Raw genomic sequence first — 26,765 nt, 5'->3', positions numbered from 1 at the left:
AAGATGACACTCCGATTGTAGAGGCATACCAGGAAGAGGAAGAGGATATTAATTTGTTTGTTGACCTCAGTGCACTCGAGTTACTCCCCTTGTGTAGATATGATGTCCCATCTGTCCATATCGACCCGTCTGTATTAAATAATCATTCAATTCAAGTGAGTGAGGAGAAAGAAGAAGAAGAAGAGTCAGAAGATGAAGACGAATCAGAATCCGGGCAGGAGGTGAATAAGGACGATGAAGAAAAGGTGCATGATGATGATGAAGATGTTATTGATGGAGATTCTGAAACAAGCATGGAAAATTCATCTGAAGATGAAGAATAAAAGTACTAAATATTTTATTCATATAGGTGACTATAAAATATCTTGAATTTTCATAATTTCTTCTAATTAATTTTCTTTGATATAATTAATTATTTTTAAGAATGCCGCCAAAACGACAACAAAGAAATGTACATCCGCCAAGTCCAAGTCCTGAATCCATTGAGGACTCCCCACTCGAAAAATCCGTTCCTGAAGATCAAGCTAACACAGAAGAGAACAACAGCCAGTCGACAGCTACCAGTAAGGAAATATTGTCGTTGATAATTAATCATATAGTTAATACTTTTGTCTCAGTAACTATATAATTATAATTATATTATCTATTATCATGTAATTGATGCATCTGCACATCGCAGTCATGGCTATACACGTGGAATCTCTCTTGAAAAAATAAAAGGCACGGAAAATTGAAGATCACAATTCCTGATAATTCCACTGGAGAAGTGGATGATAGTGCAGTAGCACTTTCCTCCTATATTGGCACAGTAGTTCGAGCTTATGCTCCATTTTATGTGCGTTCATGGTGATATGTTCCGAATGAGATTAAGGAACACATTCGAAGTCGTGCGCTTGTGAGTTTGCTTTTTAGTACATTTTTTTTACCTAGATTAGTATATTATATTTTTGACCTAATTCCCTTGTTAGGATGAATTTGACCTCGATTTTGACCGTAGCGAGGATTTGAGAACCGTGAATGAGTTGATGATGGCTATACTATTCCGACGTCACAAAGGACGATGTCATGACCACTTCAAGAAGTTTGAGACGTTGGAAGAGGCTGCGCAGTCTCCTTTTCAGTAGATGAAGTTAGATGATTGGAGAAAGTGTTGTGATCTTTTCGCATCTCCAGATTACCAGGTATTTTACATTTATATCTTTTAATTATTTACATTCATATTCGTTCTATATATTATATGTATACATATGACAATTAACATTCTTAATATATTTTGTAGCACTTGAGTTCTACAAATTCACAGGATAGATCCTCTCTGACTGTCCACCATTGTGTCGGTTCAAGGTCGTTCCACCGTCTTGCTGAAAAAAATGATAATTAAAAGATTATAGAATTCATTTATTTTCCTGATATTCTTTTATTCAAGTACTAACATTATCTTTTTGCTAATGTCGCTTTGTTAGAAACGTGATGATCCTGAAAACTTTTCCCTCATTCATGTCAATGCTGCTGCTCACACTAATGAGCATAATGAGTGGATGGATCATGTCGCTGCAGATAATTATGTAAGCAATGTTAATTTTGTTAAATAAATTATTTATATAACATTTGAATAATTTATTTTTTATTTCTATTTCTTTTAATACGTTACTAATTATTTACGATCATTACATTTTAAATTGCAGGGAAAAATGATGGAGATACAGTCGGCTTCTGAAGAATACTCTCCTAGTGACATAGACATATTCAAGCAAGTGCTCGGGCCGCATTCTAGTATGGCAAGAGGTTTGGGACGATCTATCAAGCATAGATGTTCATCCTCCTCAACCTCATCAGCTTCATAAATTAATAATCTTACTGCAGATTTAGAAGTTGCACGATGTGAGAATGAGTATATGAGGTCGAGACAGTAAGAGTTAGAGTCTCTCTTAGAACGACAGTCTCATTTAGAGAAGTGTTTGCAGGACCAACAGAGAGACCAGGAGGAAAGAATACGCAGTGAAGTGCAAGAGCAAGTGCAACGGGAGATGATAGTGCAAATGGAGCGTGTTATGTCGTTGCAACGGAATCGAGGTGGGCAAGGGAAAAAGAATAAATAAATTTTATCAGTATTTGTGGCTAGTTTTAATATCTAATTTTGTGTTTTTATAAGACATTGTTACTTGTTAATTGATGGTATGTAATATGATACAATTGGTATTATGTTTTTAAATTTTATGAAATTAGTATTTCTTGTACGTTCGAATGTAAATTAAAATCGTTCAAACGTTGGTTCACATTCGAACCAACGTTCGAACGTCCTTACACTAAAACGAACAAACCGTTCGAACGATAAAGCGATTAACGTTCGAACAAAGTACTTGCATTTGAACGCTCATTCGTTTACATTCGGAATAACGTCCAAACTTTAAACGCATTATGTTTGAACATTTACGTTTACGTTCGAACAAAAAGTCAAACGTTTATTGTAATTAACGTTCGGACGCATTAACATTCAAACGTAAATATGATACATTCGAACGATAATCAACGAATGTCAAATTCTCTCATTCGAACGCCAATCGGTCGGGTTAACATCCGAACGTTTAATTTTATGTCGGAACGTGACTTTCTGTTATAGTTCCCAACCGTCACAAAAAAATGAATGTTCAAACGTTGTACTGAACTGAACACTCCCAACCGTCACTAAAAATATTTTTTGTGACGGTTGAACAGTAAACCATCACCAAATGTTTTCTGTGACGCACTTTAGGTGATGGTCGTGGTGACGGTTCACCAAATATCTTTAGTGACTGTTTGCCATTTTTTTGTCACAGTTTTCTCTGTCACAAAAGACACATTCTGTTATAGTTAACACTACTGTCGGCCCAGATATTTAATCAATTGCTATTTAATTAACGAGTAGATATAAAATCATGTTGCTCAGAATCAAAGATAATATATCTACATATATAGTAATGTTTAATGTTTATGAACATAACGAACATGCATGAGGGTTATTATGTTAAATTAATTATTAAATAGTCTTACATGAGTATGCAGGATATTATAGTATAGCAGTACTTTCATCTTATTAAAAGCACCTTAAGATTTTTCATTGTAATGGCACTTTAACTAACCCATTATTAGGGCACTTCAATCAGCAGGCAGCTCGCTTTAACTTTTGAGTTTTGCAAACCATGTGGACGGACAATTTTAGGAGAAGGCCACTCAGACTTCCCTAGTTGATTCAATAATATATTACTATCGGAATTGGATCGTATTATTGATTAATTGTAGGGCTGGATTAATATATATGCATGGAAAAGGGCATTGATGCTTTATTGGGAACGATAAGCCACTACAAGAAATCAGATATTTTTTAGCGCTCAAAATCGTCGCAAATACTAATAATAATCGCTGCATTTAATCATTTTTGGCAATTTATAAATCGCTGCAAGTTCGAAGAAATTCAAGCGCCACTTTTATGTTGATATTTTTTAATTTTTTTCCTTCAACAGATGTGTGTTGTAGAGTTGCTGAGCGTAATAACTCTATTTGTGTGTTTAAATAAAAGGGGATAAAAATAAAAAATCACATGTTGGCCGTTAGGTGGAGGCCGTATGTGAGGTAAGGCTTCCTTGTAGCATTTCTCATCTTCAAAATAACAACTTTGGCATACAATTCCTCTAGTTTTTCTTAAAAGTGGTAAAATAATTACTACAAGAAAAACACTTATATGCGAACAATTATATGTGATAAAAATAACTATTTCCTATTAAAATGAATTTGTTCCTATCATAAATAATTATTTTTATCACAATTAATAATCATTTTTCATATCATGAATGTTGTGTATTGTGAAGTGTTAAAAGTCAAGCCTCTCTTTAATTACACTTGTGATGATTAATGCATAAATCTCAGAAGAAATCACAATAATTAATAACCCTGCTAATTAATTTTCCACTTTATATATAAAAGCTTTGTACAGAACACAGTTCATTCATATATACTTAACCAAGCTGGATCGGGCCCATATATAATGTACAACTGTGGCAAAGACGACAAGAATAATAATATTACGGTGTCTTCCCCTTTGACCACAACATGATCATAGACATAAGAGTAGTAGTAGTACTACTACTTCTAATTATTTGACACACCACATGACTACCCATGAATTGCCATATTTCTTTTTTATTATAATTTATACTATAAACTATATATCAAAATTGGTAATTTATGAATACCTTGACTATCAAGTTTTAGCAATTTGCACCCTCAGTAGTTAGATTATGACCATGCATTAAGATTAATGTCACGTACGAGCCTTGTTTTTCACGGATTCTTAATTAACTGGGATGCAAATTGCTAACAATTCAATAGTTTAGGGTACTGTGTAAACTATCAATTTTGGGCATTGAAAATATGGTAATTATTCATGGGTGCATTTATATACATATATACATATATATATATATATATAGCTACATGACACGCGCATGCAGTTATAGTTCTGATTTAATCATGAGTATTACCTTCCCCAGTTTTAATCCTTAAATACTCCAAATTTGTCTTTCCTTTGAAATCACGGGAGAAGAAATCTTTGTGAAAATCTTCGATGGAAACCCTTCTAAATAAAGGTGGGCTTTTTGTATTGTTCAACAGACTTTTCAAAGGCTCAATCTCTGCCTTGGATTTGGGGTTGAAGAACACAGCGATCGATATCCTTTCTCTCTCTAAATTGACTGCTACCCTGTGCTCAGCGCTGGTATAGGCTCCATTGCTCAAGATCTGCAAAATGGCACATGCAGTACATGACAACATATATATGTATATACTACGCGCAACTCATGTACATGCCTTAGCTCATGTCTGATTTCAGCTTCTTACCAATATATTTATTTATAACTGCCAATTAATAGGTGACAACATGTAGTTGTGATGTGTCTGTACTTTAGTGTCAATTAAATATTAATATATCCTAGCTAGCTGATGAATCACTACAAGAAAATTATTTATTTGTGACTATTTAATTCCAACGAAATAACTATTTACACTTAAAATGAGTCTATTTTGATCACAAATAGCCTTTTCGTCACAATTAAATGGTCACAAAAGTTCCTTTTTCTTGTAGTGAATATAATTAATAAAAAGAGTTCACAATAAGTAAGTTCTGGTTTGATAATGTTTGTCAAATAAGTAAGTCATGTCTGTTTGATATATAATGATTTTAGATACCCACAATGTTCCCACTTGGGCAAGCTTGGTCGCGAACCAAAAGTAATTTCAGTCCGAAGTTGTTTTAATAATTAGTAATGGAGTTGATCTTGTACTTTGACATGAGTACAAAAGACGGTATATATCTTTGTCCAATATCTGTCGTTTATAATCCCAATAATAATAAAAATTAAGTACTTGGATAATAAAAATAATAATAGTAAAATTTAAAAAATATTTTTAAGTGTTTGGTCTATGTAAAAGTTTTATACAAAGAAATTTCATTTAATATGATCGATCCTTATATTTATAAAAAAAAAAAAATTATAAAATAGATATAACATATTATAGAAACTCACGTTAATTTAAAGAAAAATTAATATAATTTTTTTACATTAATTAAGCATTAATCATCTATAAAAACTCAAAAAAATGAGGATGAAAGGGAGTACCCTTCCCTTCGCCTTACTACTATATGCAGCCCTGTTGGGACTGGCGCCACCTCTTGCACCAACAAAGAAAAGGGGCAAGGCAGTCGGAATGAAAAGGATCCTCTCTTTGTCGTGCAACTCCATCGTGCGCATGCAAGAGTTTGTGTGTGTGTGTGTGTGTATCTGTGTGCGCGCGCTACTAGCTAGAGTGTGTAATTAAATATATGCGCACACACATGATAGAGTACATGTGTGCATGCGTTCAATACACCTCGTGCTTTTATTTTAAAAGACGTTCTTTCCAAAAGAGACGGAGGAATCAGAAGCAGATGATCTAGAAAAATACGATATGACAAACCTCCATGATGTCTCCTACGTTGACAACAAAGGCATGTAGAAGGAAGTTCACAGGAATCCAAACCCCATCTTTCTTAATCTGGAGACCCTCAACTCCATTGACTTGATGAAGGATGGTGATACCAGTAGCGTCAGAGTGAGGAGGAAAGCCAACAACAAGCTCTGGTTGTGGGCATGGCGGATAGCATGTCATCCTCACTGATCTCATCCCATCTTCAAATAACTCCTCCATCTCTCTCTTGTCTATCTTCAGAGCTTTTCCCATCAACTCCATAAGTGTCATGCCAAGTTTCTTCAGCTCTGAGAAGTATGACTCTAAGGTGTTCCTGCAGAAAGCAGAAAAAATATGACAAAATGTTTACATGAGATCAGAGAGAGAGAGAGAGAGAGAACCTCAAGGATGGAGGTAGCTCTGGGAATAAATATGGTTTTCTCCTGTGAATAGGGTTGATTGTCATGTAGAACCTATAACCCCAATCAAGGTTTCGAGCTTTGGGTCGGATGACTGTTCCATAGCCTTCAACATCACCTGGCCTTACCTTGTATTTCATTTTCTCTTCCAAGGGAAGCTTGAAGAATTCTTCAATCTCCTTGTTCAGCTTGTTTAGTAGTGAAGAACTTACTCCATGATTCACCAACTGTAAAACAATCAAACAACAACGACTTAATTCTTAAGGATTATAATATTATTGTTTCAATTGTCGAGAAGAGGAAAAAAAAAAATAGACACTGCTTTGGTCCAATTCATGCAAGAGGGATCGATCGATGAGTACTCATGAATCGAAGGGAAATGAAGGCCGCAACATAAACTATATATATATATATATATATATATATATATATATATATATACCTTCCTAGTTATGTACATAAAACTAAATAGACATTGAGATTCGTGAAGGGGAATCGTGTTAATGAATAAACTCTAATTGTTGAAGAAAATTTGAGAAAAAACCTGAAAAAAGCCCCAAGCTTTGCAAGCAGAATGCAACTTGTCTAGTTGATCTAAGTCTGTGGTCTCCCCGATGATCAATTTTTCCATGTCAATTGTTGGAAGCGTAGGAAAGCTGGTAGTATTGCATTCATGAGAGAGACCAAGTAGTACTGGCTCTTGATCTGGACAAATATAGTCCTGAGGGATTGTTGTAAGTGGCTTTTTGGTGAGCTCCATAATGCTGAGAACTGAATTTGTGCTCAAAAAGTCAACTTCATCCAGTGTTGCCATTGCTTAACCTAGTTGCACAAGTAGGTGATCGGTTTAATTGCCTTGGGGGAGGGGGGATGGTTGGTCCTGATATAGCACGAAAACCTAGGGCTTTAAATCGTCACAACCTAAACCCATGCATGAATTCTATAATTAAGAAATTTAAATCGTCATTAGGTGGTTAATATTTATAGTTTAGAATATTTGAAATTTTGAACCTAGCTAGAACCTAATTAGAACAATTAAGCATGGTGCCCAAGAACGAAATTAACTTAATTTGATGGAAAACTAATTGTAATTTTTTATTTTTTCTAAATAAGGTACAGAAAAGTTTTTATATTATATTATCTGAAGAACCAAAAGTAACCATATTATATACACATAAGTACAAGTTATTTCATAAGAGAAATAATTTATACAAATTTTAAATAGATAAATCATGCACAGACCTTTATAAAAAATTAGACCTCACTTTAAAAAAATATAAAAAAATTTGAATCCCGACTCGTGGCTGCAGAGCCACTCAACAAATAAATATCTCAAGAATTTGAGATATCCAAGTCTCGTGGGTCTGTGAAAAATCCATGTGCGTACTCAATCATGTACAATATGGTATATTCACGAGTGATATATACTCAACCATCAGGCATCAGGCACGAACTAGCCATGCGTTTAAGATCACATGGTCCACATGTCAGCACGCCACTATCGTGAATGTTCGACACTCCCACAACTGCACGCGGGTACGAACGGGTGGGTCACTCACCGCTGGCTCCCGCTAGGCCAATTCAAAGTTTTTTTTTTTTTTCACATCATTTTTAATTTTTTTAAATAATAATATTATTAAAAAATATTTTCTTAATTATTAAGTTAATAAATAAATGGGCGGGAGTCACTGGCAAAATCCCTAACTTTTTCCCAAACATTAATATTGGTCATAAGCTCCGATACAAGAATTTTGGTCTCGTTTATTTTTAGAGGTAAAATGAATTGAGATTAAAATTAAAAAATTAAATAAAATATTATTAAAATATAATTTTTAAAATTATTTTTATTTTAAAATTTGAAAAAATTAAATTATTTATTTTATTTTATATAAAAATTTAAAAAAATTATAATAATGTGTTATGAAGTTTTAAAGTTTTCAATATTTTGAGTTTTATCTTTGAAAACTAACCAGCACTAAGGAATCTATACATATATATTATTTAAATAATTAAATGATAAGATTTAATTTTTAGTATTGAAATTTTAATGGATAATGATATTCGTATAGTCGTATATTTTCTTTATTATTGCTAATTTACTAGTTTTTTTTTTTTTTTGGTTCTTTAAATTTAGATTAAAAATATAAGAACATGGCATTCTTGTATAATCTAAAAGAAAATAAATTTAATTAACTGGCATAATCATGTAATTCAATTAAAAATAAATTCATTAGTTGGTTGATTGATTGAATTTATTTTCTTTTAGATTATGCAAGAAGGTCATGTTCTAGAATTTTTAATCTAGATTTAAATATCAAAAAGAAAAAAAACAAGTACTAGATGGTTAAATAATAATAAATAATGTGTAAGAATATCATTATAATTTTTTAATATACTGACTAATTCTAATATTATAACTTCTAGAAGTTCAAATGTATTCGCACGTTTCCCCACCTTTCATTTCTCCCTCTCTCTCATTCCCCACATACGATTGTGGTATTACGTCGCACATTGACAATCACACAGATGAATCCAAAAAGAAACAGAAAAACAAAACAAACGTGAAAAAAAAAAACAAACAAACCTCTTTATTGTTTATTACTGTTGATGAACAGTAATGAACAGTATATGGATATACGAAAAAAAACCACACAACCTCTTTACTATTCATTACTGTTGATGAACAGTAAGAGGATAGCCTTTTTTAAGATATAGGCAGATATATATATATATATATAATTGTAGTTAATTTTAAGTGTATGATAGAATATTTATATTTTAATTATCTATTTTATGTTAGTTTAAATTAATATTTAAACTTCTACCGTTAGATTAAATCTGAAGATTAAAGATGATATATCACTTTTAGTATTACTCTATAAAAGTCAAAATAACTTAAATAAAAATCTAAAAAATACTTATCACACAAATTTGATCCAATAAATTCAATTATATATACTTGCTTTTACAAATTCTAATACAATCACTAAAAATTCAAGAATTATAAATAAGAATTACATAACGATCCGACTATAATGCAAGTATTTGACAGAAGTAATAATTTATTTTATTCTTTAGATGAATACAAAAAAAAAAAAAAGTCTATTTAAAGAGAAAGAGATAATATAAACACTTGAGAAAAAAAAAAAAAAAACCTCTAGACTGTTCATTACTATTAATGAACAGTAACATCAACAGTAATGAACAGTACATGTATAGCGGCTTTTAAGTATATGCAGATATATATATATATATATATATATATATATATATATATATATATACACACATACTAGTGGTGGTAAACATGCAAAGCACGTTTGCCACATCTGTCAAATTGAAGAAAAAAATAAAATGTAATTTTGAATATTAAAATAATCTAATGTATAAAAATAAAATTATTATTTATTTATGTTCATCATTTATTATGAAATTTTAATTATATTAAAAATTCAAATTAATTAGATAATTTTTTTTTCTTAAAAATGTACAGTAAAATCTTATTATTTATTTAACGATAAAAAATTAGTATTTTAATTATCTATTTTATGTTAGTTTAAATCAATATTTAAACTTCTATTGTTAGATTAAATCTAAAAATTAAAGATGAAGAGTTGTAATTTAAAACCTATAAACCAATATTTTTCCCCACCTTTCATTTCTCCCTCTCTCTCATTCCCCACACACGATTGTGGTATTACGTTGCACATTGACATTCACACAGATGAACCCTAAAAGAAACAGAAAAACAAAACAAACGTGAAAAAAAAAAAAAACAAACCTCTTTATTGTTCATTACTGTTGATGAACAGTAATGAGCAGTATAGGGATATGCGAAAAAAAAATCACACAACCTCATTACTGTTCATTACTGTTGATGAACAGTAATAGGATAACATCTTTTAAGATATAGGCAAATAGATATATATATATATATATATAAATTGAAGTTAATTTTAAGTGTATGATAGAATATTTATATTTTAATTATCTATTTTATGTTAGTTTAAATCAATATTTAAACTTCTACCGTTAGATTAAATCTAAAGATTAAAGATGATATATCACTTTTAGTATTACTCTATAAAAATCTAAATAACTTAAATAAAAATCTAAAAAATACTTATCACACAAATTTGATCCAATAAATTCAATTATATATACTTGCTTTTACAAATTCTAATACAATCACTAAAAATTCAAGAATTATAAATAAAAATTACATAACAATCCAACTTTAAAGCAAGCATTTGACAGAAGTAATAATTTATTTTACTCTTTAGATGAATACAAAAAAAAAATCTATTTAAAGAGAAGGAGGTAATATAAACACTTGCGAAAAAAAAAAAAAAACTCTATACTGTTCATTATTGGTGATAAACAGTAATGAAGGTAATATAAACACTTGCGGAAAAAAACACGTGCAAAAAAAAAAAAAAAAAAAAAAAGAAACCTCTAGACTGTTCATTATTTTTTATGAACAGTAACATCAATAGTAATGAACAGTACATATATAGCGGCTTTTAAGTATAGACAGATATTGATGGATGTAGTACGAATTTCATCCATATATAGGCGATAAGACTAGTTCCTTAATTCAATGACCAGGTAGAAATAATTAGCTGCTAGGGTGCTAGGGTTACAAATTTTTCTCTCCTTCGGTTTTAAGACAAATTAGTTTCAACGTAAAACTAATATATTATTCAGTTAATGATACACCAGTTTTGCTATTTGCAAGCATATATCATATGTCAATATATACAATGTATTTATTATGAGACCTATATAATTATAAAAAGTTAAAATATTAATATTTTTTCATCTTTATAAGACGGACCGACGTCAATACGTGTTGAGTGCGTAATAATTATTTTGTAAAATTATCATTTATTTCAAAAGTTTAAATATAAAAGTCCGAAATTATATGAAGAGGTAGATTTAATTATTTATATCATAATCTTAACTCTTCCTATCCCTTGTGTGTGGGGTCAGACTCCTCTTCAATGAATAGATTTAACATGTAGAATATTTAATTAAATTGATAGAGTATAAAATAAAGATTTGAACTCAGGACACATGTTCTATACTATCTGAAATAATTACCACTTATCTAAAAAACTTAAACTTATGAAAAAATATAGATTTAATTATTTATATTATAATTTTAACATTTTAAATATATATATATATATCTCATTATTTTGTATGTGTCAAACTCCCTTAATTTGGAATTGCAGTTGGAGCTATTTCATCACGTGGGGAAATAATGAATTGATAAACATGTACTTTAGTCAAGTCACGGACCAAGACTTATATCTAAATTAATATTTTTGCCTAATGCCTATCCCAAATTAAGGCCAAAAGTAAGAACAAGTGTCCAAAATTTCTGAAGAATATCCCATTGCATGAGTTGTCCTTGTGGCGTGATGTTTTAATGTTTTCATCCACCACATGTAGTACTACTACTTTCTCCTCCATGTGATCATGATGTATTCTTCCAAGCAAATAAAAACGTGCTTAAATACCAAGTGTCCAAAACGTACGACACTATATATCATGCTGTACTACTTGTTGTCGACCAAATGGATCATATCATCATGAAGTGGTCAAGGTTAGGGCTACATGTAAATAAAACCAATCGACAAGTTGTTTAAAGAATATTCAAAGTTCGGCTCGATGAGCCATTTGTATCCACAAAATTAAGAATGAATATTATTATTATATAAATGTTACACAGTTCATATAAAACTCAAAATGCACGACTTGTATAAACTTGAATAATTTCATATTTCTCACGTTTTATATTATTATTTTTAGGTTTTAGAAAAAAGTACAAAATATAATATACATAGTTTATTTTATCAAAATTAAGTAGAGGTTGAAAAGGCTTAAATTATCTCAAAAAAATTTGAAAGAACTTTTCATAAACATAAAATATAATATAGTTCGAAATAACTTCTGATAACAGAAAGAAAAATATAGAAATAACTCGAGAAAAAGATGAAAACATCAAGTCCTATCGTATCACTTTCATAAATCAAACATCAAAACATATTATTATTATGAAAAATGTTTTGCAGCAGTCCATCCAATATTGAGGCATTAACAGCCTCCAATAACACTCTGCCACATCAACAATTTCATAGAAATTACAATAGACTTCATTACACTACATAATAAAACACATATTCTCCTCTAATCCTCGCCTCCTTCAACAAGCCGCAGCCTCCATGGAATCCCATGCACCAGAGCCACCATAATACATTCTTGCCACACGTACTCGCTGCAACAAGCTGTACCACAGCAAGCTATCCTCCAACTCCTCACGACCAAAACGCCCTAGACTCTTTCTCGAAAACCTTTGATTATTTGCTCGGTTGTAAACACACGAAAAAAGAAAAAAGAAAGGCAAGAAACTTGTACAAAATTTTCACTTTTCCTGCACTTGTTGTGGTATCAATCTATTTTGTTTTCCTTCTGGCTTTGGTCATGAAGAGTGATAAATAATGTGTAGGCCAAACAGTGATGAGAATAAGGACTAAAATTCAAAGGCCGGATCTGTAATTTTTTGGGTCATGTACAACACAACACACAATCAATTAAAAATAAAATTTTCCATTTTTTTTTTAAAAAAATCTTCCCCACCATTCCATTCCTTGATCTCCTCATACAACTTCCCATGCTGATCAGGCACTCCACCTCTTCTCCCTCCCCACATCCCATGCCACTGTCCAATTAGAAGTATGACCAAAAATGAAAATCATTGTCTCAACCCTTTAAAGAGAGAATGAGATAATAATAAAATAAAAATAAAAATAAAAAAGGACCTACGGTGTGCGAAGTGGACGTGCATTGGTTTGGGAATGCAAATGTGATGTGCGGCTACGTGCACGAGAATTAATTTGGAATGTCTATGTGTCAATCATATATTGGACGTTGTTATTTGGGATATAATAGACCAACCGGTTTTAAGATTTTCTCTATTATTATTATTGTTATTATTATTAAGTTGGTTTGAAATTTAATCTACTTATGATCAGTAGCTGCGTGCCCACGCAATTGTTCTTAATTAACGAAATTCCAAATTGGGTGATCTGTGCCTTTGCTTGATATATATATATATATATATATATATATATATATATATATATACACACACTAGGTGCTCGAATTTATAGTTTTCCACTAGCAGATAACAACTGGGGAAATACAATTTATCTTCCATTAATTACAGAAAGTGTCATTTTTTAAGAAAGAAAATGTCAGAATAGATTTTGCTCTTATTGGGGGCCGGGCTGGGCTAGCTATATATTAACAAGAAGAATTCTCGTCCGTCATTATTTATCAATACTTCACATTTTACATTTTATAAAAAATACTTTTATACTCTATAAAAAACACCACACATGCATCCTATGAAAAAATTATAAATATAGAGTGTGAGAGTAAATAATGATTGATATATAGTACATCTTATTAATAGTATATTACGCTTCCATGAATATATCCTTTCTGCATTCACAACATGAATTGAGATATCTTGACCTTGCATGTATGTGTGTGTATGTATATATAATATATACATACATACTAGTAGTGATGAAACGTCCAAGGGACGTTTGCCCACTGGAGACAAAATATATATGGTCATTATATATATATATATATGAAATATATATAGATAGAAATAAAAATAACATAATTGCATTATGAAAAAAAAATATTTTCTTACAAATTCATAAATCATATAACAATTAAAAGTTATAACTGAATTAGAAAAAAAAATCAAATATGAAAGAAAACAAATAATATATGCAAAAGAAGCTTGATATAAGCTTCAAAATGTAGTTTGATTTTAAGTCCTAAACAATAACCAAAACTCATGCTATAATCATAGTAATATACATGCATAAGAAGTTTGATATAAGTTTACAAAATGTAGTTTGATTTAAGTCCTAAACAATAACCAAAGTTCAAAACACTGAGAACATTCCTCCCTTGTTTTAAAAAAAAGAAATCAATCAAAAACTCTTGAATAAAATAATTATGATTTGTTTCCATCATAATTTATAAAAGATCTTTTGACTTATATGCTCTAATTTAAAAAAATGTAGTCCAGGTTTTTTAAAGAAGATCATTTCATTTGTTCTTATACAAGCGAACATCTGATTACTCTACTAATAAACTGATGGGTTTATATACCAAACTTGCAGAATCTATTAACATAAATTAAAGGAACGGATATGACACGAGAACCATATTCCTGACATCTCATTTTCACACCTTTGAGCTTTCTCAAACAAAACAACACTATACACCTCATGGCTCTCATGATTTTATTCTTAAGCTACATACATTACAAAACAAATATTTGTTCTAACAAATATTTTGTCACTCTAACCATCATGCGCTGCTAAATACTTTGTCACAAATAATTGCTCTAATTTTGTGATTAGAGCATGTAGAGGAATTGTGTGATTGTTTGGAATTTGATTTCTTTCTTTAAAGGTTGTGCCATAAGAGAATAAAACAATATCATTAAATCTAAAATTCAACAAATCTATACATAATACAGGTCAAAACATAAAAATTTTAAATTGCTAAATATACCTCAAAAAATTGCAACATAAGAGAGGGAAAAATAGAACAACTACAAATAACACAACAAACTTTAAACTTTTACAAGGAAGACAACAAAAAATCATAGAATTAAAAAAAAAAAAACCAACATTGAAACAAAAAATATACAAATGAAAAAAAATACAAACAGGGGAAAAAAATGACATCATGTAACCAATATAATAATAATGAGCAATGAAATGCAAAAAAAATTTCCGTGTCTCAGACATGACGCTGTCATTAGAGTTGACTGCAATAAGTGAAGTGCATCAAAACACTCACTTAAACCGGCCTTAAAAAAGAAGAACGATCTGCAGGATCAAAACACCCACTTGAACTTATTAAAAAAAATATATATATATATATATCTGATCATGCATCACCACATCATCGCCTAAAAAAAAAATCATCTTCAAAGCTTGAAACAAAACCAAGTGAAGTTATCTTTCACGGTATAGCAAACAAAAAGAATCTATATATTTTTTCAGAATCTACATATTTTTTCCACAAACAAACAAATATTATCCATTAAATGCTAAAACATCACAGCCTTTAAAAGTAAGAACAAGAAAATCATATCTTTCATCAAAGCTTCTCCAAAAGAAATAAGTCCACAAACATGGGATGGCCAGACAAAAATCCACTTACCTATTTTCACAAAAACGAAGTACATCATCGACAACGGGAAAAAAAAATTAAAAAAAAATGCATGTCTTAAAGCAACATAAAAAATGCCATCCAAAAAAAAAAACTACCACAAAAATCAAATCTAATCAATTTTTCAGACACGAAAAATAAAGCATTTCATAGTTGCAAGGAACCATTTACATCGAATGGCTGCAAAACCCCACCCGAACCCTGATTGCCTTCTACGGAAAGTACCACAAACTACAATATGGCGATCCAAGTGAGGATTACCCCGCCATATCGATAGGGTCCCATTAAAGCAAAACCTATAGCCCCTCTAAAAAGACCAAACTATTCCTATATAAACGGAAAAACACAATACTGCATTGTACCTGAAAAAATTAACTTCATACAACTCAAACTCTACAAAACAAATTTAAAAAAATCTGATCTATACTAACAAAATACAGAAAAATACACCCAAAAAAATCACAGAATGCAAAAAAATAATCACATATCATAACGAAATAGTTGAGAAAGGCAAACCTTAAAGTAAAACTCCAATGTAAATCCTATTGTTAGAAACGCTCTACAAAAAATAAACGAAAACCAGATAGCCATCATAATTATTACATATCAAATCTTGAAACATATAAAAAAATATAGAAACTTAAAAAAAAAAATCATATCATGTAACCAATATAATAATAATGAGCAATAAAATACAAAAACAAATTCTCGTGTCTCAGACGCAACCCTTTCATCAGAGCTGACTACAACAAGTGAGCTGCATCAAAGCAGTCATTTAAACCAGTCTTTAAAAAAAAAAACAGATATGTAGCACCAACACACCCACTTAAACCCAGGGAAAAGAAGAAATTACATCTCTGATCATACATCACCACATCACCACCTAAAAAAAGAAAATCAGCTTTAAAGCTTGAAACAAAACCGTATATTTCACAACATAGCAAAAGAAAAAAACTCATGTATTTCTTCCGCAAACAAACAAATACCATTTGTGAGCATCATCCAACATGGGATGAGGACAAAAAAAAAAAAAAAAATGCAAGCCTCAACCACAAAGAAAGAAAAAAAGAAAAAAAAATAAACATAATATTAAAACCAGTTTGGACAAAAAAATACAAAAAAACCACAACATATAAACCCACAACATGCAAATCCGAAGGGTAAAGTTTATTGTTTCGCAAAAAATACCAAAAACTCACAGCATGCACAAACCCATGTAAAAACACCAAAACAACGACACCCAAAAAAAAAATCTAACAAATCCATGTAAAATCACCAAACTAACAGCACCCAAAAAACCCAAAAAAAAAAAATTATGTAAAATCACCAAACTAACAGCACCCAAAAAAACTAGCATACAAAAGGAAAGCAAATAACCAAACACAAACTGACTTCCATCTAACCACACAACCCAAAAAAACCTCCGACGCACAACATGCAAATCTACATCGAAAAAAACCCACTAAACATAAAAAACAGAGAATTAATAAAAACCTATATTAGATTAAAAAAATTTCAAGAACAATCCATGTTGAAAAACAAAAAAATAACTTGCAACATGCAAATCTACAGGAAAAAAAATCAATGAAGACAAATCTAATGCTGCAAATAACAAACCCCAAGAGAGAAAACCCAAAACAGAGAACTCACAACGTGCAAAAAAAAAAAAAAAAACCCACCAAACAACCAAAAAAATTATATCTTTTAAAAAAACGAAACAAGAAGTAAAAAAACCGAGTTTAAACAACATGCAAACCAACACATAAAAAATCCCCATCCAACATAAGAAAAGGATATAAACAAAAGCAAAGAATATAAAATAGACAACTCACGGCATGCAAATCCAAAGGAAAAAAAAATCAAACAACCAAAAAAACTGCATCTCTTAAAAAATCAGTAAATAACGAAATGAGAAAAAAAAAAAACAATCAATGAAACGGAAAGCACAAAAAAATAAACAGCAAACAACATAAAAAAAAAACCTAACAAACCCACGAAAAAATTATTTTTTCACAAAAACCCACAACATGCAAATCTGAAGAAAAAAGTTAACGAAAAACCCACAACATCCAAACCCACAACATGCAGATGTGGAGAGAAAAGTTTATTTCTTCGCAAACGAATAGTACCCCAACATGCAAACCCATGTAAAATCCCCAAACGAACAGCACAAAAAAAAAAAATCCAACAAACCATTGTAAAATCCCAAACCAATAGCACCAAAAAGTAAAAAAAAAAAAAAAATGACAAAAAACAAACCAGAGAGAGAAGCCAAAGAGGGACCGTCGCTTTTGAAGACAAAAACCAAAAAGAGAAGTCGCGTGAAGACGACGCAGATGCAAAGAGAAAGAGAAGAGAGAGCGTCACCTTGTGAGAAAAGAAAAGATAGAGCATTCCGGGAAGGGAAAAAAGGTAGAGAGAGAGAGAGAGTTAAAACAAAATAATAAAGCGAGTTAAAACCAAAATACATATCTCGGGAAGGGAAAAAGTAAAAGGCTAAAATATCTCAAAGACCAAAATACCCATAATTAAATGGATACACAACTCTAAAACAGAAGGATAAAAAAGAGGAAACACACAAAAAATGGATAGCAACACAGAGGACGACAAAAATATTGTTCATAGCTATCGACACTTATTATATATAGTATAGATATATATATATATATATATAATATTGTTTGGCACCGCACAGACGGGTACATTGACTTGGTTTGTACCTATAAATTACATCACCTTTACATAAAAATGGAGGAATCATTAGAAAGAGAAGTGCTATATTTATAAGGAAAAAGTTACTTTGTCTCCCCACTTTGACAACTCTATTTGACCGCTAGTCAAATTTTTTTTTTTTAACTTAATGATTAAGGAAGTGATTTTAAATGTATTGGTATATTTTTTTATTTTTTAAAAATATTAAAATGTATTAAAAAATGTGAAAAGAAAAAGAAAATGCTGGGCGGTACGCCCAAATGTAAGAGTGGGGCGGCAGAGTAGCTCCACTCTATTTATAAAGAGAAGTGTCAGATTTATAAAAATATATCATAACTTGACGTAATTGATATGATAAGGATGTATTTTATAATAAAATAAATTTTATAATTTGACATATCACGTTAAATTACATAAGTTTATTCATTCAGTTTTATAAAATTCATTTGTAGGTAAAGTATATGATCTCCTCTACAAAATGCAGGTAAAAAGATACCATGCATTGTCACGATGGTAGTTACAATTAGGGCAGCAACCCGACCCATAATAGCCGGGTTTGTACCCGACCCGACCCGACCCAAACTTTCCCATTTAAGGCGCCAAACTGAATTGACCCAGCCCAAATAAAATAGAATCGGGTCGAACCTGTATGACCCGACATTTACCAAAAAAAAAAAATCCAACTGCACGTCAATTTAATTTATCTCAGATTTGAGGACAAATATACAAATAGACAATAGACAATTTTTCTCTTCTCACACTACCGACAGGAGAAAAATAAAAGAGAAAAAAAAATTTCTCAGGAAACAAACAAGAGAGAGAGAGAGAGAGGATTAATTCGGGAACCCGAAAACTTCCCAGAGTTGATCTTAACAATGGTAATAGACAATTTTTCTCTTCTCACACTACCAACAGGAGAAAAATAAAAGAGAAAAAAAAAATTTCTCAGGAAACCAATACATAGAGAGAGGATAAATACGGGAACCTGAAAAATTCTCAGAGCTATATCTCGTCATCCTCATAGTTTCCCATACATGGTTGTGTTGTAAGGCTCAACAACAGTGTCGGAGACCTTCAAGGATGGGAAGATGAAGAAGGTGAGCATCATTCGGTTTGGGTATTCCTCTATGATCTTTGAGATCAAAAGGGTACCCATACCAGATCCATGGTACCAAGCTCCAAATCCATGAGAACAGCGCATTGCCCACCTTGGATGTGAAGGATCTCACCCATCTTCGCTTGAAGTCGGGAAACAACGACAATGATACACCCACCACGTTCTCTCCCTTCATCCCGCAACAGACCCAAAGTCCAAAACACATTCCCAGCAGAAAACCTAAATCTTACCGAGAGAGAGAGAGAGAGAGCACCTTTGCAATGATAGAAGATGGTGATGGCAAACACGAGTCTTCATTTTCGAGTCGAATGTTTCGTCTTCAAGTCTTCCTTCGATTAGGTTTTGCTTTTGATTTCGACGGATTTGACGGGTTGCTGGAATAAAACCCATAATTAACTTTTGACCCGATGAATCTGTGTTTGTTCGGGTTGAAAAATGCGGGTCTTTCGGATGGATCGGGCCAAGGCCCTTTTTGCACAAGCCTAGTTACAATAAGACAACGCATGCAAAGGATCGATCGAGCTTATTGGAATGGCAGTTCAACTAAATTTAGCATGATGCATGCATGTGCAGGATATATTTTGTACTTTTTATATCTCTTTATATAAATATATATATATATATATGTATATATAAAATTAGTTAGTTCTGAATTTCAACATCCTAGCTATGTGAGCTACCTCTTTTCTCGATTCATATATATTTTGAGAAATGATATTTATAGTCGTAGAGTATGTAAATATTGCATAATTTTTTTGAAAAAAGTTAGTAAATACGGGACCTACATAAAAAAAAAACACTAATTTTTTAATAGTGAACCTTACTCTTTTTCAAAACCATTATGCAGCGCTTGTATACTTTGTGATTGTATATAGCATTACTCATATATTATACATGCATAAAATTATATTGCGTTGTAACGGAGGAACCCATGCATTAAGATATTAGAACTAAAATAATCAAGACTAGGATAAGCTAGTTAATTAAGGCTGCGACAAGTCAAAGGTTTGATAAGCATGCATGCACTCATGATATATTTAATTTCTAATTGGGACCATTTCAAAACTGATCGCCCATTAATTATTCCGTGTTTGTGGGAGAGGGTCGATTAATAAGCTGATCATCCTCCTTTTGATGTGTTTTTTTTCTTCCCGATCGTAGATGGTCGTGGTCTGATTCTTTACGGACAACTGCTAAAGATATCACAAAAGTAAATCTCACGGCCATGTGGTTATATATTATATGGTAAATTATTATATAACAATTAAAAGTGTTACAAACACAAAGAGAATATTTTATATAAATAAATTTATAAACTAACATAGCGTTATATGATACGTTAGATTTACTTTACAATCTGACGTATTATCATAAATCACATAATTTGTAAATCTTGATCTATACATGATTTAAAAATAAGTAATTCTACTCTTAGCCCCACTTAAGTCTCCAACACCACACATTAGCTGAGCTGGTTTTTTTTTTTTTTTTCAAAACGATTCGTTTTGAAGACTATTTCCACGTTTTCGACCTTCTCCCCCAAATCTTCCATTCGGATTTGCCCCTCCGCCGTTTCCTTACCAACACCAATTGAACATTGTAGTGGATGTCGTGGTTGAACAGAGTGCTAAAAGAGAAGATGAGCATCTTGCAAGTGTTCATTTGGGGATATAAAACATAAAATGAAGGGAAATTTCGTGGAAGGCGACTTCGTCTTCGTCTTCATCTTCGTGAAAACAAAACCAAAGAGTTGTTGTAGTCACCGTTATCGTCTTCGTCTTCATCTGATCCCAATATTCCGTCTGTGGTCGTCGTCGTTTCAATATATATATGCCAAATACCTTTCAATATAGATACAGTTTCTTCTAGCTTTTCCTTATCGAATTACAACAAATGGCTATTCCAATGCCATTGTTCCCTCAATTAATCATTAAAATTTCAATTTTAGTGGTTTTGTGAGGAAGATATGAGCAAATGATGCCATGCTATTGATCAAGGACAATGCTATGGGGATCAAGAATGGTACCCAACATTATATCAATAAGCACAAATGTACTTTTTATATTTTCTTTTCTTTTTTTTTTCAACCATTTTTTCTACATCTTTAAATATATTTTTTTAAAATATCAATTTATTAATAATCACTCATTTAACTATTAAATAAATAAAAGATGGGTCGATCTTATCTATACAAATTCTCGATTCAAATAGTATTTTCTATTTATCAAAGATCCCTTATCGGCCCCTGGAAAATAGGAGTGTATGGCGGCAGTCTTTGCTTTATAATCAATGGAAAAGGTCAAGATTTCTCACCAATTTACTTCTTAAAAATCTATAAGAAAATAAGCGAGAAAAAGTTGAATAAAAAGTTATAAAGTTAAAATAGAATTATTTAACATTATTTTTATTTTGAGATTTGAAAAAATTAAATTACGTTTAATGTTTTGTTTGAAAGTTTAAAAAAATTGTAATGATTATATAAAAATATTAAAAAATTAAAACTTTGAAATTGAAAATATTTGTAAAATAAGATGAGATGGTATCAAAAGTTTGTAAAACAAAATCAGGTCTAACATTTTACACAATTATCCAATTTTCTAGGTAATGTATCCGATGAGATTGTCAGTTAGCACGTAACAGCAACTCCAAAGATTATATCAATAATATTTTCTAATCTCTTCCCTACTAAAGGACTGTAATCGAGTTGAGTTTGAATGAATACTATTAGAGTTTGACTCAAATAGGATTCATTGAATAGTGTACAGTCAAACTCGGCTGATTGTTAAAAAATATTATTTGAACTCGAATTGAACTTTTTTTACGATGTTTAAAATCGACTTGACACAAGACTAAGGTTTAGATTGTGTTTGGATGTTGAAATGAGTTGAGTTGAGATAATAAAATATTGTTAGAATATTATTTATTATTATTATTATTATTTTGAGATTTGAAAAAGTTGAATTATTTATTATATTTTGTATTGAGATTTGAAAAAGTTGTAATGATGAATTGAAATGAGTTGAGAGGAATTTTAATTCCAAACGTACCCTTAGTTTGGGTATATGAGAATATCTTTTTCAAAATATCTTATTATTATTTATTATTTTATTAATATTTTTTATTATTTTTTTACTACTATTTACAGAATACCTCACTATTAAAACGTAATTTAAAAATCAAGTTAAGTACTCAATCGAGAGCTCGAGGACCCTTTACTCGTTTATCATTTTTTTTAAAAGCTAAATTTAAGAAAACAAAAATAAAAAAGGAAATATCAAAATATTTCTACTCACAATATGCAATTACATACAAATGTATTTTTACAATTGCAATTACTTGCTATTATTTATAAATACAATTAAATACATATGACAACTTGGCTGTAATGGTAATAAATTATTATTATTATTATTATTATTTTTTATGGTTCCATTAGGATGGAAGAGCGTGGAAGAAAGCGTGGGTATAAGAGCTGTATGTGATTGCGAGATTGGTTCGATGAAACTCATATTCGAATAAACATATCAATAAAACATATTATTAGGAAAGGAGCGTGGAAGAAAGCGTGGGTATAAGAAAATATTCTCCTCTTATCGCTAGAAGCTGTGATATTTTATTTTTTTATTTAATAATTAAGAAAGTATTTTTAAATAATATTATAAATTTTTAAAAAAATATATTTAAAAATATATATAAAAAAATAATCCTCCGGGAGCAGTAGCTCTAGAGCCACCCATTAATTAATAAATTTATAATTAATAAAATATTCATAAATCTATTTGTAAATAGGAATAATTTATATATTTTTAAAATGAATTATACTATTTATAAATTTATTAGATGGGTTATTTATACAATCTTATAAATAAAAATTTTTTAACACAAAATATTAAGATTCGTTAAATTTATAAAAATGAATATAAAAAATGAATATCTTCGTACGTACATATCATATTCTCACATCGTGTTTATTTATGAATAAAAAACCTTTGGGATAAAATATATTCTTTCTAGATGACTCCCACGAGACCCTCGGCCTGCTCAAACTTGCGTCGTCAACTCAAAATTGTCAGTATTTGGGAAGCTAGAAATAACGAAGGGCCCGGTTTTGCTCTTCCTCAGGAAGGCCTCCATGGAGACAGAAACAGAAGTACAAGTTAACTTCGGAAAATCCATCATAGTACCTAGTGTTCAGGAGCTGGCCAAGGAACCCATCTCCAACATCCCACCTATCTATGTCCGAGATGATCAGGACCTTTCGTTCCTCTCCTCTGAGTCATCACTTCCATCGGTGCCGGTCATCGATCTTGAGAGGTTGGTTGTTGAAGATTCCTCCAGTTCTGAATTGGAGAGGCTGCACTCTGCTTGTAAGGACTGGGGATTCTTCCAGGTATGCTCTGTATTCTTCCAGGCCAAACAAGAGCCAAAATAGGTTCATCTACTTTGCTTTTCCTAGAAAACTTATGTTTTCAGGATTTCGAGTATCTGATTCTAATCCATGTCAGTTTCAGATGAAGATATATTCACCCCAAGCAGAAGAAACTCGAGCCACATTTGCTAAATACTTTATTATCTCCAAAATACTCTGGCCCAAAAAAATTACACTTAGCAACCTTAGACTGCCCAGGAATATGCTTCTTATATCTCAAACTACCAAACATGAACATTGCATCCTCCAACCAACATGAATCCTCTGTTAAGATCCAATTATCAGTATTGTGGCAACACATGGCATTGATGGCAAGTTCTTGGAAGTGGGAAAGACCAATATGCCAATTTTTTTTTTTTTTTTCTTTTTGTAGTTTGGGATGCAAGGTGCAGAATCCCCTGTGATTTTTGGGGGAAAGTATATTTATTCCTTGTTAGTGTAGCTACTCATGAAGACATGAATAAAGGCGGTGCACTAATCTTACCAACCGTAGACAACTTGATCTGAATAACATGCCTCCCAGGCCAAAAACACATGAACCCTGCCATAGATTATGAGCGCTGCTATAAATTGGCCAACACTTGCCCTGCCCTTCACCTCTCACTCTCTCTCTCTCTCTCTCTCTCTCTCTCTCGTATTCAAGTGTAGCATCACTACTTTGACTTATTAGCACTATTGTTCTTATATTGTTAAAAGCAGGTTGTAAACCATGGAGTCAGTAGTTCCTTGCTGGAAGAATTCAGAACAGAAATTGAGAACTTTTTCAAACTTCCCTATGAAGAGAAAAAGAAGCTTTGGCAACAGGCAGACAATCATGAGGGCTTTGGGCAGCTCTTTGTAGTTTCAGAGGATCAGAAGCTGGACTGGTCTGACATGTTCTATATAACTACTCTTCCACTCAATCTGAGAAAGAGTGACCTATTTGAAAAGCTTCCCCCAAAGCTCAGGTTTCTTTGTACCTTCAGTGTGGTTTTAAATGCACTAATTAGAGTTATAATGCACATACATGATTTGAATTCAACTTCATATTTGTGTTGCAGAAACACCTTGCAAGCTTACTCTATAGAAGTGAAAAATCTGGCCATGGAAATCTTAGGTCACATGGCCAAATCTTTGAAGATGGATGCTGAGGAAATGAGGGAGCTGTTTAGTGATGGAGTTCAGTCTATGAGGATGAACTACTATCCTCCATGCCCTGAACCAGATAAAGCCATTGGGTTTACTCCACATTCGGATGCAGATGCTCTAACAATTCTCTCTCAGCTCACTGAAACCGAAGGTCTCCAAATCCGAAAGGATGGAAGATGGGTTCCAGTAAAACCTCTTCAAAATGCTTTTGTAGTCAATATTGGAGATATCATGGAGGTGCTAGTTTACTCTGATCTAAATACAGTATAGATAAAACCTGATCAACAGAACTGTGCAGGAAAACAATTGTTAGCTTCCCCTTCTATGTTTCAACCAAGCTACTAGTGTGTAAAATGTAATCCCTTGAATCAAACTACAGTAGCTAGGAGAATGTCTATGAGGGTAATCTGAATCATTTAGATCATTTCATTCTTGCATATTGGTTGCCTCTTCCAGGGTCTGGAATCTGTTATATGCAGAAACAGCATAAGACTCTTGCTCTGCAAGACCTAAAATTTTAAGTTAAAAAGACATTCATGACTTCATCAATTACCTAAAATCTTGTCAGAAACTAAGTTGGAACTTCATATATAATCTCTTTTCTATGTGAAGTTGACATTTGATACTAAAATTTGTTGTTTGCCCTGCAGATTGTGAGTAATGGCATTTATCGGAGCATCGAGCATAGGGCAACAGTAAACTCCTCAAAAGAAAGGCTCTCCATTGCTACATTTTATAGTTCCAAGCTAGATTCAGAGTTGGGACCTGCACCTAGCCTTGTTGGCCCTCATAACCCAGCAAATTTTCGACGGGTTCCAGTGGAGAAGTATTTTAAGGACTTTTTTGATCGAAAACTAAACGGTAAGTCATACCTTGATTTCATGAGAATAGATAATGGGGAAGGCAACAGATGCTGATTCGCTGAATATGCATTAGCTAAATAAAGCAGGAGTTGAGTAGCCACAAAGGTGATAGATTGTGCAAGAATTTAGCTCTGGATGTTGCAGTGAATTTCAGTGATGTTAATGATCATAATTTATACCTTGTTGAATAGGAATAAGGAATGATCTTCCATGCCAGTAACTGGAACTAGGATTTTTTTTTTTCTTTCTTAAAAAGAAAAGAGAAAAGAATGTCGAGTAACTATTTATACATTGTTGAATAGGAATAAGGAGTAGAATTTCTCATTTCATTTATTTTATACCATGTCATGATAAAAGATATTGAAAGTTTCGAATATACTTTAGAATGGGATAGCCTACTAAAATTAAAAGTAAAGAGTAATGAGTTGTACAAATATCAAGGATACAAGTCTCTCGCACAGATGTTTATGAAAAACTGAATCTCACTATGAAAAAGAGTAAAAAAATCACTTTTTTTTGATGTAGTCTATCTTTTTACAAAGGATCTGTACCTTAAAATTTGTATCTAGCATTACTCAAAAATAAAAATACAGAGAGGAAATATCACCGCATCTGAAAATAAATAAGTGATCTCTATCAAAGTGAGGTATCTGGTTGTAACCGTAGTTTTCGTCTGTCAGAAGTGAGAGTTATCAATAAAATTGGAATACCGTCCTCTTTAAAAAAAAAAAAGTAATCTCTATCAATATAGCTTAAACGGTTCCTAAAGAAGAATTTAGGATTTCTCATTCCACGAAAAAAAAAAAACCGATAACCTGAGTAGAAGGCCCTTTATCTTGCAC

The 26,765-nt window shown here is 31.6% G+C and overlaps 2 protein-coding genes across 3 annotated transcripts; one reads left to right on the top strand and one right to left on the bottom strand.

The window, feature by feature from the left end:
- Positions 1 to 3,982: 3,982 nt before the first annotated feature.
- LOC108987484 (codeine O-demethylase-like) lies at positions 3,983 to 7,248 on the bottom strand. Its single transcript, XM_018960409.2, has 4 exons — positions 6,943 to 7,248; positions 6,381 to 6,625; positions 5,989 to 6,313; positions 3,983 to 4,773 (listed from the first exon to the last, which is right to left on the bottom strand). The coding sequence occupies exons 1-4, from the start codon at positions 7,210 to 7,212 to the stop codon at positions 4,501 to 4,503; spliced, it is 1,113 nt and encodes a 370-aa protein (XP_018815954.1). The 5' UTR covers positions 7,213 to 7,248; the 3' UTR covers positions 3,983 to 4,500.
- A 16,301-nt stretch (positions 7,249 to 23,549) lies between these two features.
- LOC108987477 (protein SRG1-like) lies at positions 23,550 to 26,229 on the top strand. Of its 2 annotated transcripts, none has more exons than XM_018960403.2 (4): positions 23,550 to 23,893; positions 24,632 to 24,879; positions 24,973 to 25,297; positions 25,711 to 26,229. In XM_018960403.2, the coding sequence occupies exons 1-4, from the start codon at positions 23,636 to 23,638 to the stop codon at positions 25,975 to 25,977; spliced, it is 1,098 nt and encodes a 365-aa protein (XP_018815948.2). In that variant the 5' UTR covers positions 23,550 to 23,635; the 3' UTR covers positions 25,978 to 26,229. The 2 variants fall into 2 exon arrangements, with proteins under 2 accessions (XP_018815948.2, XP_035545266.1); XM_035689373.1 differs by having other exon boundaries at positions 24,629 to 24,879.
- The last annotated feature ends 536 nt before the right edge of the window (positions 26,230 to 26,765 follow it).

This window comes from Juglans regia, chromosome 4 (assembly GCF_001411555.2).
Source record: "Juglans regia cultivar Chandler chromosome 4, Walnut 2.0, whole genome shotgun sequence".
In the NCBI taxonomy this organism is placed as follows: Eukaryota; Viridiplantae; Streptophyta; class Magnoliopsida; order Fagales; family Juglandaceae; genus Juglans; species Juglans regia.
The sequence above is the reverse complement of the archived record's forward strand: the minus strand, read 5'-3'. Positions and strand labels throughout refer to the sequence as shown.

Excerpts from the sequence above, each read along its gene's own strand:
- LOC108987484 (XM_018960409.2), bottom strand. The coding sequence starts at position 7,212 with ATGGCAACACTGGATGAAGTTGACTTTTTGAGCACAAATTCAGTTCTC. Across the intron at positions 6,314-6,380 it reads GAGCTACCTCCATCCTTGAG|GAACACCTTAGAGTCATACT; the intron begins GTTCTCTCTCTC and ends TGCTTTCTGCAG. Across the intron at positions 4,774-5,988 it reads ACGTAGGAGACATCATGGAG|ATCTTGAGCAATGGAGCCTA; the intron begins GTTTGTCATATC and ends GCCATTTTGCAG.
- LOC108987477 (XM_035689373.1), top strand. The coding sequence starts at position 23,636 with ATGGAGACAGAAACAGAAGTACAAGTTAACTTCGGAAAATCCATCATA. Across the intron at positions 24,880-24,972 it reads AAGCTTCCCCCAAAGCTCAG|AAACACCTTGCAAGCTTACT; the intron begins GTTTCTTTGTAC and ends TTTGTGTTGCAG. Across the intron at positions 25,298-25,710 it reads ATATTGGAGATATCATGGAG|ATTGTGAGTAATGGCATTTA; the intron begins GTGCTAGTTTAC and ends TTTGCCCTGCAG.